General features: G+C 42.7%; 1 protein-coding gene across 2 annotated transcripts in view; it reads right to left on the reverse strand.

Annotated features, from left to right (window-relative positions):
* LOC311579439 (uncharacterized protein) overlaps nucleotides 1-14,840 on the reverse strand; it is a 54,174-nt gene that overhangs the window by 29,646 nt on the left and 9,688 nt on the right. For both annotated transcript variants that reach the window (XM_084749997.1, XM_084749998.1), the window contains 3 exons: nucleotides 5,740-12,346; nucleotides 2,522-2,593; nucleotides 958-1,029 (listed from right to left, as the gene is read on the reverse strand). In XM_084749997.1, coding sequence (XP_084606123.1) covers nucleotides 958-1,029; nucleotides 2,522-2,593; nucleotides 5,740-12,239 — 6,644 coding nt within the window. In that variant the 5' untranslated portion in view covers nucleotides 12,240-12,346. The remainder of the gene's footprint in view (nucleotides 1-957; nucleotides 1,030-2,521; nucleotides 2,594-5,739; nucleotides 12,347-14,840) is intronic.

Below are 14,840 nucleotides of genomic sequence, written 5' to 3' on the forward strand. Positions count from 1 at the left end.
TTGTCAAGGCCAGCTGTGGCTATTTGGAAAGCGCAAGACAAGCCTGGGCAACACGAGACCATATCGAGAAGAAGGAAAAACACTGTTAAAACATTCTGGGTTAATGACCTTCAAATTAATGTAGTTGGCTATTTTCTTCTCTTTGATACAACTACCCAAAGTTAACATTAATTTCTCACATCCTACTATGCTATCTTAAATCTTTTGTTTGTTTGTTTTTAGTAAAGGCTAAACTAGTAAATAGGTTAGGTTTGCAAGCCCACACACAGGCCCAGAAACAATGGAGCCAGCTGTCATGAGCAAAAACCCCTCTGCAGTGAAGGGCCAAAATGAATCTTTTCTCCCGCAGGTTGTTCCTATCAGGCACCCTGTCATGTCAACAAACAAGACACCGCACAGGTCCTCTAAAGGTGCCAGACCACTCCTAACGCACGGGCCACGCTACATGAGAATACGGATCAGCCTTGATTGAGGTATGACACGATAATACAGCATATGCCTTAGAACACAAGGCTTGTGCTGTGTGGGTTTCAGTAATTGCTCAGATCTTACTAACGTTTCCCTCTGTAAATGGAGTTCTTCTATCTGAAGCTAGTCTGTATGATTTGAGAAACTTAAAACGCATTGAAGGTATTTTAATGTTAGAGATGGGCTGAGATCCCCACAGGCTGACATAACTGCAGATTTGTTTTTATGATGTTTTTAGAGCCAGGGTGTTGCCAAGCAGCCCTGCAACTGGAATGAAACCCACTATGTAGACCATGCACATCTCCAACTTGCAGCAGCCTCCTGTTTTCTACCACCTCGGTGCTGGAACTACAGGCAAGCCCGGCCAAACCCAGTCAGTAATTGCAGGATTTTATTGCTCGAAGAGACGTTAGTATCTATCTGATTCAAACCCCTTGTTCAACCACAGATAACTTGTAACTTACAAATAGATATGCTTAACTAACTTACAAAACCTGGAGCGATAGCAGGCCTTCAAATGAATCCTTATGTAATCCAGTCAGGCTATTGTCACTGAGAATTCTGGAAAATTAAAAGGTTGCCCGGATCAAAATCATCAAATAGATGGAGAACACCCACTGGTAAAATGAAATAAAGAAATGCATGCTGCCATATGTCATATCAGTTCATATATACAACGGCCTCCATCCTAAAGATTCTATTTCTGGGTCTCTAGTCTACAGAAACACTTGACTAAGGTACACGGGAACTTTGTTACATCCAGACATGTAACAGAAAAATCAGAGTGTCTCTAAACATCAGGAGGGTAACACTAAGATCTCACTGATGTATACATACTATAGCATAGTTTGCAGAACTGGAAATGAATAGTATAAACCTCTACACATGGGAAAGGAAACTTTAACAAGTTACCAAACGCTATCATTTATGTAAAGTGATGAGGGAAGCAGCGGCACTCTTATTTTTCCTATATGCAAACATATCTGGATGGATAGATAGCAAATTTAGAGTACTGGCTACCTCACAGCTGAGGGATGGTGGCACGGAGAAGGTTCCAGCATCCTTCTTTATTTGGTAACCGTGAAAAATGTCATCATCAATGACGGCTGTACTGGAAAACAAATCTGTCTCTATAAACATTTGAATTAAAATTTTGGCTGCACTGGTGAGGTTCCAACTCAAAGTCTCATGCACTAGGCAAGTATACTAACACTGAGCCACACCCAAGCCCTTGGGCACTTACTAGAAAAATGCAGTCCTGTAGGCTCAATTTTCTTAACCAATATATTTTATTACAACTTATTAACCGAGCACACGTTACTTATGACCTGACTAACCAAACCAACAGGAAAAGACGATTAAGGAACACAATAACAAATCCGTAAAGATATCAGTTCCGAGGAGTGATTCTCCTGGCATAATCAGCAGTATTTCTTCTGCTGGAACCTGGAGTAACCAGAACCCGGAACCTCAGCAGGAGCCGGAGCCCCGCGGAGCCTTCCCGGTTCTCTCTAGGAGCATCTTGAAGTGGAGCGATGAGCAGCCAAAACTATCTGAAGTCTCCAATGAGCCCCGCATCCAGTTCTGGGCTCATATAATATATATATATGATATATATATGATATATAATATATCTCCTCCCAGAGTCCGTTCACGGGATCTTTTTAGCTGGCAACAATCAAGCTCCCACACGAGGTGGTTGGTCTTCTAGTGGATTAACCTCACCTGTTCTCTCACAAGACCGTTCTGATCCCACACTTGGGATCCTAAAAAAAACAGGTTTATCTCTCCTTCACAGTCCGTACCCATTTATTTGTTTATTTAGGACAAGTAAACTTCCCTACCTCTGTCCTAACCCTTCATGTCTAGCTACGTATTCTATAGAAATTCACTGGGGTGCAATGAGGACATAGCTTTTCTCAGACACATTGACCTCAAAATCTGGACAAAAAAAAGCCTTAATGCAATATTTTGTATAACATTTGGAAAGATATATATATATATATATATATATATATATATATATATATATATATACTACTATACTACTCACAGTTTCTCAGTCCAACGGTATCCTTTCCATACATTTTTGTCAATGTAAGAAATATCATTTCCTTGGAAATTTCTGTGAAGAAATAGTTCATATACTTGAATAAATAGGAAAAGAATAAGCAGAATCAATAAAATAATCATCTCATGAAGGTGTTCAATGCAGAACGAAGGAAATGACCAACTTTCTAATCTCCAGATCACCAGTTTCCAAGGGAGCAGAGTTAACAATGCAGGGCTGCTGGTGCAAGCAGGAGGGCATTTCCTCAAAAGTTGAACTTCTAATCTGATCTGCCTCTTGATTAGAAAATGCTAGTTGATTACTAAGTATTTTTCTCAAAATGACTTGTGTTTAAATGAAGTCCTTCTATAAACCAGTAAAAAAAATATGTGTAATTTAAATATTAATATAGTGATTAATAACTCAACAGTAAAATAGGCAAATTTTTACCACCATTAGCTGATAATAAATCATATTAAAGGTAATACTAAAACCTTGCCCGAGGTCTATCTGTTGAAGCCTGTGTAGATGTTGGAAAGATGAAGATATTAGAATTAAGGAAAGTGATGTTCTGGTGTGGAAATAGTTCTTGGACATAGCAATTAGGAAAAAAAAAGCAAAAAAAAAAAATCACTGCGAAAGGAATTTCAGCTCATCTGGGAGAAATACAAGTGAAATTTCATTTTGCATCACATAATGGAAGTGGGGTTTATGTCATGGTTGGTAGGGCACAGAAGAGTGACAGGCTCTATGGGGTGACGTTTATACATTATCCTATCAAGACTGTGCCTTTTGTTCTCCTTTTGCATGTGTGCATGTGGAGGCCCAAGTTTGACGTCATCCTTAACCACTCTTCTACTTTACTGAGGCAGGGTCTCTCAACCAAACCTAAAAGCTCACCAATACAGTAGACTGGCCAGACAGATTATTCTGGGCTATGGGATTCTGGCTTTCAAAAATGTAATTACAGGCAGACTGTCACATGGACCAGTCATTTACATGGGGTTCTGCATTTTAACAACTGAGTAATCTCCCCATCTATCCCAACCCTCCCCTCTCTTTTTTTTTTTTGTTTTTTTAAATAGTGCTACTAATGGGATCCAGGGCACTGTGTGTATTAGTCACGTACTCTACCACTGAGCTGTATTCCTAGCCCTCTGGCCATTCTGAGACAGAATCTCACCTGTATAGTCCAGGCTGGCCTTGAACTTGTTATTCTCATTCTTTATTTCCCAAGCACTAGGATTATAGTAGGTACCACACCACACCAGGTTTCCATGACATTTTTACAAGTGGGAATATATCCATGAGTGGCACATGCTTAAAAGACTCTGCTAAATACTTTAGTTATGCTCAGTTTCTACACTCTGTGGTTGCTTTTTCTTTTTCTTTTTTTTTTCTTTTTCTTTTTTCTTTTTTTGGTTTTTTGAGACAGGGTTTCTCTGTGTAGCCTTGGCTGTCCTGGACTCGCTTTGTAGACCAGGCTGGCCTCGAACTCACAGCGATCCGCCTGCCTCTGCCTCCCGAGTGCTGGGATTAAAGGTGTGCGCCACCACGCCCGGCTTTGTGGTTGCTTTTTCAAAGTTTATTTTTAGTTATGTTCTTGCTTCTCAGTGAAGACTTTCTTGCTCAGTTTAAACATCCTTTTTCTTCTGGTAGGGGAGAAAGAAATGTGCTCACTTGACAGTGGGCATCTCCAGTCAACCCCAAGCTAATTTTATGTTCACCAATAAAGGAAATGCCTAAAACTGATCTCACTAACCCTCGAGCTGCCCTTGTTCCTGACTTCTGGGTTTATCTGATAAAATGACCTTCTTATCTTCATCAAGAAATTGTGAGCTCATTTTGGGGCACACTTCAATCCTCAACTTTTGAATTTTGAGACGGGGGTCTCACCATGTAGCCCTGGCTGGTGTGGAACTCACTTTAAAGACCAGGCTGGCCCCAAACTCACAGAGATCTGCCTGCTTCTGCCTTCTGAGTGCTGGGATCAAAGCCAGAATCAATCAACTCTAGTCAGTCACCAAATCCTATCTTCTCCTACTCTCTGGGGATTTGCTCCAACTCCCAAATTGCTGTAATGGCTTAGCTCTCACTCACTTTACACTAGATTTTGCTACGTCTTTCTACATGATCGTCAAGAATTAAGCCCTCCCCTTTGGATCACTCTACACTTAGATGCTAAAATAATCCTGTATCTGAGTGTTATGGCATGCCTGTATTTGTCATTTGAGAGACTGAGGCAGCCTGTACTATATAGCAAGGTTCCTTTTAAAATAAATTTTCAGTAATTCTTAGAAATGTATAATGATTCTCCATATTGAAAGATGGAGTTGATATTTAAAGCATTTCATAATATTTCTCATCACTTTCTAACTCAGGCTTTGTTGGTGGACTACTCTACTAAACCCCTATTCTTGTAACTATGCCTTTGCCTATGCTATCATCCCTATTTTTACTTTATTTAAATATTAGACACTCTTTGAGACAAAGTTTTAACGTAACGTTCCCCTTTTCTCCATCTACTTTTTCATGTTCCAGAGAAAATGCTATACATATGTGGCATACTTCTTAGCCCCAAGCAATGCACACAATACATGCTAAATATAAGAAGCTAAGGGTAAGAATGAGCTCTGGACATAACTGAGAGATTTCAAATTATTAACAGCAGGCACTCATGTACGCTATGAACTAAGATAAGTATGCCATGTAGTCAACTAACCCTCACAACAATCCTAGGAAAGAGTAGTTATCAGACTCCCCCTGCCCCAACCCCCCCCCCCCCATTTTATAGACGAGGAAGTTCATCCACCGCTAAGCTCTCTTCCCAGAGTTGCAGAGCTATTGCACGAAAGACCTGGGGTCAAACCCCGGGAGTCTAGTTCAGGAATCTACTCTAACCGCTCTGTTTCATCCTCGCTAATGAAATAAATTATAAAGAGGGTGTAGTGAAACAGAAGACCAAAGGTTAAGCAATGGTATAATGGGGCTAAATAAAAATGAATACGGAAAAAAGAAGGGCTATCATAAATAAAAGACTGGCAAAGGTGCGCTGAGGGAAGAAAGAAAAATGAAGACAATAAAAAGTTGGCAAACCAAGGAAAGAGCAGAAAGTCAGGTCAACGGGAGCTGGGGTGACAAGGAAAGTCCACGAAGGCTTTGAGGAAGGGGCAGCCATATGAGGAAGAATGTAAAACAAAGTAAGAAAGCGTGAATCTTACAAGATAGCAAAGATGTTATTGTAGGTGTTGGGTCTTGGCACAGGCACTTGCTGGAGTCTCCGCATTGGGCTGAGATGAATGCACAACAGTGTCTCATTTTCACACAAGCAAAAGTCACATATGTTGGTGTACATGTAGGCATTTTGTTCCATGGTTGAACCTTTTTCTCTATTAGAAATTTCAGAAATTGGACTCATGGTAAGTTCCATGTTCAAATTTTGATCTTTGGAGTCAGCTGGGCTTGAATAGTGTTTCTCAACCTGATCTGGAGATGGATGTGTCGTGTCAGGGCCCCTTGGATTGGGATCTGTAGTCTCTGAGACTTTAGAATGTGCAGCCTCCGAATAAGCAGCTGTCGTTGTTGGGACTTCAGAATGTGCAGTCCCAATAGTTGGTGAACTTGAATGCTGAATTTTAACATAAACTGAAGTTGAAACTGTTGTCGTATAATGCTCTAGAGATTGAGCTATAGTCTCCATAGGTGTCTCTGAAGGCTGAGCTGGGGTCTCCTTCAGACGGGAAGAATGTTCAAACACTGTATTAGGTTGTTGACTTATAGAAAATTCTGAGTGCAAATCCTGACTTACCACTTGATTTAAGTTTGGATGTTGAAACCGAATCTTATCAGAAGGTGGCAATATCTTTTCAGGGTTATCTGAGGCAGGAGCAGTAGTCTTTGCTGAAGCTTCTGAAAGTTCATTCTGTGTCTTAGATAGTTCAGTAACAGCATGTTCAACATCAACACGTTGATCTGTGAACTCAGGTGACATTGTATGCTGAGTCTGATGCTGACCTGGCACTGAATCTTTAATATTATCCAACAAGGGACCAGTGGTAACAAGCTCAAGTGGTTGTACAGGCTGAGAGGGGATCTTCTGCACAGTTTCAAAGAGTCTTCCCTTAGAAGTAGATAGATGAGTTATGGTAACTTGATCCTCTGGTAGTGCTGGAGCCACGCCCTCATGGTTCCCCACGGTGTGACCTGCATCTTCTTTAGGCGGTTTTGTGATCTGAGTTGGGGTCTTCTGCACAGGTTCAGGTTGTGTATATTTGAGGAAAAAGAAATCCAGAGGTGCGACTGTCACCTTCTCTGATTTAAATACATTGGACAGCCCTGGAACCGGAACTATATAGAGACTCAGATGGTCACTTGTAGGTGGAACGCTAGACTCATGTGGATGTGGAGGGTGGAAAGTCTGAGAAGGCGCCTGAGAAGGAATGTAATCCTCATCCACAGACCGTAAGGAGATACTGGGACCTGCCAGAGACTCATCCTGATCCTCTGGCAGAGCTGGAGCCGCGTGCTCATGGTTCCCTACGGTGTCACCGGCAACTTCTTTAGGTGGTTTTGTGATCTGAGCTGGGGTCTTCTGCCCGAGTTTAGGTTGTGTATATTTGAGGAAAAAGAAATACAGAGGCTCCACTATCGGCTCATTTACTTTAAAGACATGAGGCATTCCTGGAACTTGAACGATATGGATACTCGGATGGTAACTTGTAGGTATAACTCTATACTCAGGTGGATGTGGAGAGCGGGAAGTCCGGGAAGGAGCCTGAGAAGGCGTGTAATCCTCATGCAGAGTCCGTGGTGAGATACTGGGCGGTGTGGAATATGCAGCTTGTTGCAGAATCGGTATTGGAACGATCACTTCTTGTGTTTCTAGAGTTAGAGCTACGCCTCCTTTAGGCCGTTCTGCAATCTGAGCTGTGTTCTCTTTCATGCTTTGAGAAAGCTCACCCTCACGAGTAGGTTGATGAGTTACAGTAAGTTCTAGATCCAAAGGGTGAATGGTGACTTCAATTGGATTTTGGTGTTGTACGGGAACCAGCTCTGGCAGAGCGTTCTTTGGAGGAGGAACTTTAGTCTCTTCTGGAGTTGTAATGTGGGGAGTCTTTCTAGGAGGTTCTGACCCTGTGGTGAGTGCCAGGTCCAAGGGCTGAAATGTGAGAGTAGGTGAAATTGGAGACTCAGGCTGATCCTGACCTGGAGCAACAAGTGCTATTTCTTGGTATTCTGGGACTGGAGCTACAGGCTCTTTGGATGGTTCTGAAATTTGAGTTTTGGTCTCCTGCATACTTTGAGGAAATTCTCTCAGAGCACTAGGTTGTGGCACAGTGGTAAGTTCCAGATCCAAAGGTTGAATTGTGACTTCTGTTAGATTTAGATGCTGAGTGTGAACTTGTTCTGGGTGTATCACCATAGGGTGCTTTGGAGAAGAAGCTATTACATTCTTCTTGGGTGTTATAAGGTAGTTAGTTTCTCTGGTAGGCTCTGAACTCATGGTGAGTTCCATGTCCAAGGGCCGAAATGAAACACTGGGTGAGGTTGAATAGTCAGCGCGAGCCTGGCCTGGTGTTGGAACTGTCACTTTCTCATATACTGGGGCTGGAGCTCCAACTGGTTTAGGTGGTTCCGTAACCTGAGTTGTGCTCTCTTGCATACTATGAGAAAATTGTCCCTCGGCAGTAGGTTGATGAGTTATGGTGTGTTCCAAATCCAGGGCTTGAACTGTGGCTTCTATTAGCTTCAGGTACTGAACAGGAACATGATGTGCAAGTGTCACATGAGCGTACTCTGGAGGAGGAGCAGTCGTATTCTTTGGAGTTGCAGAATGTTTGTCCTCACTGGTAGGTTCTGAACTTGTGGTGAGTTCTAGGTCTAAGGGCTGAAATGAGGCAGTGGGTGAAACTAGATACTCAGTTTGATCCTGACTTGGTGTTGGAACCATTACTTCCTGATATATTGGGACCAGAACTAGACCCTGTATAGGTGGCTTTGTAATCTGAGTTGTGCTATCTTCTAGAGTTTGAGGAAGTTCTCCCTCAGCAGTGGGTAGCGGAGTTACGGCAAATTCCAGATATAGAGGCTGAATTATGGCTTCAGTTGGGTTTGGATGCTGAATGTGAACATGTTCAGGACGTGTCACCAGAGGGTGCTCTGGAGGACGAACTGTTATAGGTTCTGGAGGGATCGTTGGATGGTAAGCCTCTTTTGTAGGCTCTGAAGTTATAGTGAGCTCCAGGGCTGATGGCTGAAATGAGACACTGGGTGATGTTGGATACGTAGCTTGAGCCTGAGTTGGTATTGGAGCTGTTACCTCATGATTTTCTGGAGCTTGAGCTACAACCTCTTTGGGTGGTTCGGTCATTTGAGTTGTGGTCTCCTGCATTGTTTGAGCAAGTTTCTCCTTAGTAGCAGGTTGTGTATTTATGGCAAGTTCCAGATACAAAGTTTCAACTGTGGTTTTAGATAGATTTGGGTGCTGAGTCTCAACACGATGTGGATGTAGAATTCTCACTTGAAAACCCTGTGGATTTACTGTTGTTCTCTTTAGCACTATATAATTCTTAGCCTCTGGAATAATTTCCAAAGTTTCAGGGACTTCCAGGTCCAAAGGCTGAAATGAACCATTAGGTGATTTTGTATACTCATTTCGATCCTGACCTGGTGTTCGAACTGTCATCTTGTGTGTTGGAACGTGAGTTACAATATTTTTCAGTGATATTGGAGGGCGGTGTGGAATCACTTTATGAGTTAGAGAAAGTTTTCCCTTCCTAGGGGCCTTTAAGGCCTGAGGCACAGTGGGCTTCAGCACTGAAAATGGTTTCAGATTCTCATGGAGGTCTGTGGGATGAGATAGAGTCATTTGTTGATGTAAAGAATGTCCTACTCCCATAGTGTGACCTGGGGGTAGTTGTGAGGCTTCCTGCCGAGCGGAAGAAAGATCAACCTCTTTAGAGTGGTGTATTGTCTGAGTTATGGCTTCTTGGAAGGCTGGAGATTTGGTCTCAGATGGAAGCTTTGAACGGACCTTGGTCTGGATTTGTGAAAATTCACCTTTCTCAGTGGGTTGATGTAAGTCCTCCTTTGGAAATAGAACAGATCCATTGTCCAGAAAGGGCTTTAGAGTTACGGTTTTATATGATTTTGAATGTCCAGTTCTGAACATTGCCTCTAAATCTGCAGGTGAATGAAACATATTTGTCACTGAAGGCCAAGCTGAGCTCCCCTGATGACTTGGAGAAGATTCTTCAGGAAGCTGGGTTGGGACCCCTTGGCCACCTGGAGAATGTTGATCTGAGTGGGTTAGATGATGAGTTGGGACATTGTGTGATGCTGGAGAATGAACTTGACCATGACCCAAGGATGGACCTTCTATCACATGGTGATCTGGAGATTGAGCTACCTCTTCCTGGGGTATCTCTAGAATCTGTTCTGGAACCTCTTGCTGGTCTGGAAAGAGTTCTCCTTCCTCAAAGTTCTGTGATACTTCAGCTGTGTTTCCCTGCTGGCTTAGGGGTTTATCATACAGAATAGATTCTGGGGATTGAGACAGAACATCTTGTTGATTTGGCAGGAATTCAACCTCTTCAGGAGCTTCTGCCGCTTCGTGGTAGGCAGAAGTTCCCATACCTATGAGGTTTTCTGTGATGGTAATCGTTAGATCTGGAGGTTGACCAGTCACATTTGACAAACCAGATTGCAGAGCGTGATAGTGACCTGGGGGGACAACTGTCTCTTCGTGATGCTCTGGAAACTGAGCTTGTTGTTCCTGTTCAGTTAAAGGTTTAAACTCTTCAGCGTACTCTGAGGCTTGAGCTGGTACCTCCAGCTGGCTTTCAAATTGACTCTCCCCAGGAGTCTCAGAAGGCTGGGCCGGAGGCAGCTCCTCACTGAGAAAGGGTTCCATCTCACCAGTAAACTCCTGCTGGCCTAGAGAAGACTCAGTCTCCTTGGTAGATTCTGAAGGTATGGTAAGTGCTAAATCCACAGGTCTAACTGTACCACTTGGCAAGGGATAATGAAACTGTAGAGTTTCATCTGCAGTCTCACTAGGGGACTCTGGAGCTTGAAACAGAGTCTCCTCCTTGTCTGGAGGGAGCTCTGCAGGCTGAACTGATTCTACCTCCTCAGGAGACTCAGAAAGTTGAACTGGCTGCTCTAGTTCACTGAAAGAAGAGTCATCGTCCAAAACAGGGCCTAGATGTTGAGAAAGGTCTACCTCCTCTGAGTCCTCCTGAGGCTGATCTGAAGACTCCAGATCAATTCCAGAATATTCAGCCCCCTCAGGAGACTCAGGAAGTTCAGCTGGCAGCTGCTGGCTAGGAAAAAGTTCGGCTCCACCAAGAGGACCTGGTGTCTGAGTTGGAGTCTCCTCATCTGAAGATGATTCAACTTCCTGTCTAGGCTCAGAAGTTATTGTAAGTTCCACATCTGTAGGCTTATCTGTAATAGTGGGCAAAGTGGGATTTTGAATTGTTTCTGCTGGAGTTTTAACTATATTCTGCATAGAGGAATATGGAACCGGAACTGTAGTCTCTTGCTCAACTGGAGGGCTGATTTCTTCAGGGAGCTTTGTAGGCAGAGATGGTACTTCCAGTTGGCTACCAGATTTGTCAAGATCTTCGGGAAACTCTAATATCTCACCTGGGGTCTCTTCTTGGCTTAATGATGGTTCCAACAACTCAGGGCTCTCAGGAAACTGGGCTAGGGCCTGTTTCTGGCTCAGGGTACCTTGAGCCTCCTTATCTGCCTCTGAAGTCACTGTCTCAAGGTCAGGAGGATTCATTGTAACATTTGGCAAGTTTAAGCGTTGAGCTTCATTTCTATCTGGAAATGGACCATTTATTTCAGGATGCACTGACACCTCTGAAGAAAGTTGATCATGAGCCAAATCTTCTTTTTCAATGAAAGGTTCAGCTTCCTCAGAGGACTGTGGGAAATAATCTGGAGCTTCCTGCTGGGAATTCTCTGGAATTGGAGTTTGTGTCTCCAGCTGGTCGGATTCAACCTGCTCTAGGGGCTCTGAAGCTTTGCCCCCATCCTCTGGGGACTGCAGTGGGAAACTGTAAGAATAAGCTTCATTCATGTTCAGGCCCTCATAATAATCACCCGTGGCTTGTTCCTGAATCCTAGGTTTTCCAACAATCACTGTAGCAAGTTTCCTGTGCTGAGCTAGATCTTTCTTCAACTCCTTGGGGGAAACAATGAACTTGGTTGCCGTTGAACTCTGGCTGTCTAGTGGTGGAACAAGAACTTCATATAACTGATTATCTGCAGCGTCAATGATACTGGCAGTACTTCTGACCCGTGGTGGCAGAATGGGAGCCTGCTTTTCAGGTGGTATCAGCTTCTTGGTCAGATCCTGAGGGAGAACAGCAAGGTCCTCGGCCTCTGGGTCCAGCTCCTGCGAAGCATTGGGATCTTGGAAAGGAAGTAAACTGTCAGTCAGCTCCTCAAGTGGGGCCAAGACCTCTGTGGAAGCAGAGGACCCCCGGTAATCAACACCCTCTGTGTCTGTCTTGAGTAGCCCGTTCTGTTTAGATTTAGGTGGATGATCAGAGGGCTGCCAAGACCAGGCCTTGGTTGGCATCCAGGGTTCTGAAGTCAACTGGACTGGGTTTCCAGTGAACTCTGGGATGGGTGTAGCTGGGGCCAGCAGCCCCAGATATTGCCACATGAAGAGAAGCCTTCGTGCACCAAAGTCCAGTAGAGACATCACACCCAGCAGGGACTGATGTACAGTGCTGTAGAAAACTCCAAAAGTCAAATTTAAAAGTTATCTTGGAGTATTTGTATTCTCTTTCTTGCTTCCGTAGTGTCTTCCTAATGGCCAGAGTGATCAATGAAATAAGAATAAAATAATATGTTATTAGGACTTCAAAAATAATGTCTAATTATAATAAAGTCACACATTTTTATTATTACTTTATGGTGGATGGGGCACATGCCTGCAGAAGTCAAAGGACAGCTTCCACCTTAAGAGGCTCCCAGGGATGGAACCCTGGTCATCAGGCTTGCGCTGTGAGGTGGCAAGTGCGTTTTATCAACTGAGCCATCTACAGGCCATGATTATAAACTTAAATCATGCAATACAATCTTTCAAGTTTTACATCTCATACACCTTTTCAATGTAGACTTTCTGTAATGGGCCTAACCTTTCTAGGTTTGTCTTAAAATTTTGACGTGCATTTTGGAACACTGTTTCTTTTAGGACAAAACTACCATATACAATAATCCTTTCTCATCTGAAAGCATTTTTTTTTCTTTTTAACTTTTTTTTTTAATCAAAATGTATTTTGTTGCAGGCCTTTAATCCCATTGTGATCCCTGAGATTGTGAACTGTGAAGACCTGTCTTTTGTTTGGTTTGGTTGAGCTCTAGCACACACCTTTAATCCAAGAGTTTGCCTGTATGCAGGATTTAATAAAGTTAAACCTAGGTCAAGAGGCAGAGCAAGAAATCAGCTGACAGGGATTAAAGAGTGGGAGGGACTTTGAGTTGAGGAGTATTTAAGGCAGTACGTAGAAAGAGAAGCAGATCTTGGGCCTTTAGAGTTAAGCTCTTTAGCTCTTTAGTGTTGTGGGAAGCTGGGGTGGCCCGCCTTCTGGGACTCGGGTGGAAGGGTGTCCACAACTCTGAGGGCTGAGAAGGTATCCCAGGCCTGAGATGGGACAGGGTCCCAAGGGTGTCCTGAGGCACGGAGCCCAGGAACCTCACAGCTCTGAGAGTAGGCCTCCTCAAAACTGACGATGCAGTTCCCAGGGGAGAGTTGCCCCAAACCCTGAGGAACTGAGGAGCCTTGGAGCCTGAGCTCTACTCCTTCTTCATTTCTTCTTTCTTCCCCTCTTCATTTCTTCCAATGAGTGAGTCACGGCAGACAGTAAGTCTCTTAAAAGAGATTTATTGAAGGGATGAAGTGAGGAATGGCTGCCTCTGCTCCTGGGAGAAGACAGCAGGGAACCGGGTAGACACAGCCTCGAGATAGGGTTCTTAGGGGGCGGAGCTTTCAGGGGGGGAAAGCTCAGGGATTGGTGTTTTATTTTGTTGGTTTTTGTTGTTGTTGTTGCTGTTTGTTTTTTGTTTTTTTCAGACTTCTTATCCCAAATTAGCATAACCTGGGATAAATCCTACTGAGGGGCTGGACATGGCCATTACAGGGGTCTTGGGTAGGACTGAGCTTCTGGAGCTTTCTCAGGCAGAGATCAGGCCACTATTTGGCCTTCAGGGGTAATAAAGTTTATAAGGTGTCCAAAATTTACCAAGATACCCAAAAGGCAAGTTACTTCAACTTATAAAAAGAACGAATTGGATTCTCCCTCACAACAGTAAAAAGGATTCCAATTTCTGCTGACCCTACATTTTACACTGATGCCAATAAATCAAAAATGTCAGGTTATAAGTCTGAAAATATAAACAAGGTGGCTGAGAGTCCTTATGATTCAGTTCAAAAATCAGAATGATATGTAATTCAGATGGCGTTATCGGAATTTTAAGAATCTCTTAATATAGTAACTGACACTCAATAGGCTGAAGGGTTTTTTTTTTGCATACAGCAACTGCTTATCTAATTCTGGATGTTCTGACTGAACTTCACTATTTATTCAATTACAACAAGTGATCAGAAATAGAAATCATTCATTATATATATAAAACACATATAAGATCTCATATGGGTTTACCAGGCCTCTAGCACAAGGTAATGATGAAATTGATCAACTATTGATGGGACGTTGTGTTAAAGGCTTCAGAGTTTCATTTGAAAACACCATGTTAATAGCAAAGGTTTACAGAAGGACGTTTCTATCACTTGGCAACAAGCTAAGGAAATTATAAGTCAATGTCCAACTTGATCTTTATATAACCAAACTTCATTACCTGAAGGAAGTAACCCAAAAGGGTACTAAAAGAAATGAAATTTGGCAAATCAATATGTTTCATTTTACAGAGTTTGGTAAACAGAGTTTGTGCACCATACCATAGAAACATACTCAGGATTTCAATGGGCAATGGCTTTAAGTTCTGAAAAGGCTAATTCTGTAATTATACATTTACTAGAAGTTATGTCTATTATAGGAATATCTGTACAAATTAACACAGACAATGCTCCAGCATATATCTCTAGTAAAATGAAACAGGTTTTTTTTTGCATATTACAATATAAAGCATATTACAGGTCTATCACACAATCCTACAGGACAAGCAGTTATAGAAAGATCTAATCAACTTTAAAAGATATGCTCAATAAATAATACAGGGTAATAAAGGACCCCAGAGATAGATTACACAGTGCTTTATTAACTTTAAATTTTTTAAATTC

This window comes from Acomys minous (assembly GCF_964271855.1).
Source record: "Acomys minous genome assembly, chromosome: 12".
NCBI lineage: Eukaryota > Metazoa > Chordata > Mammalia > Rodentia > Muridae > Acomys > Acomys minous.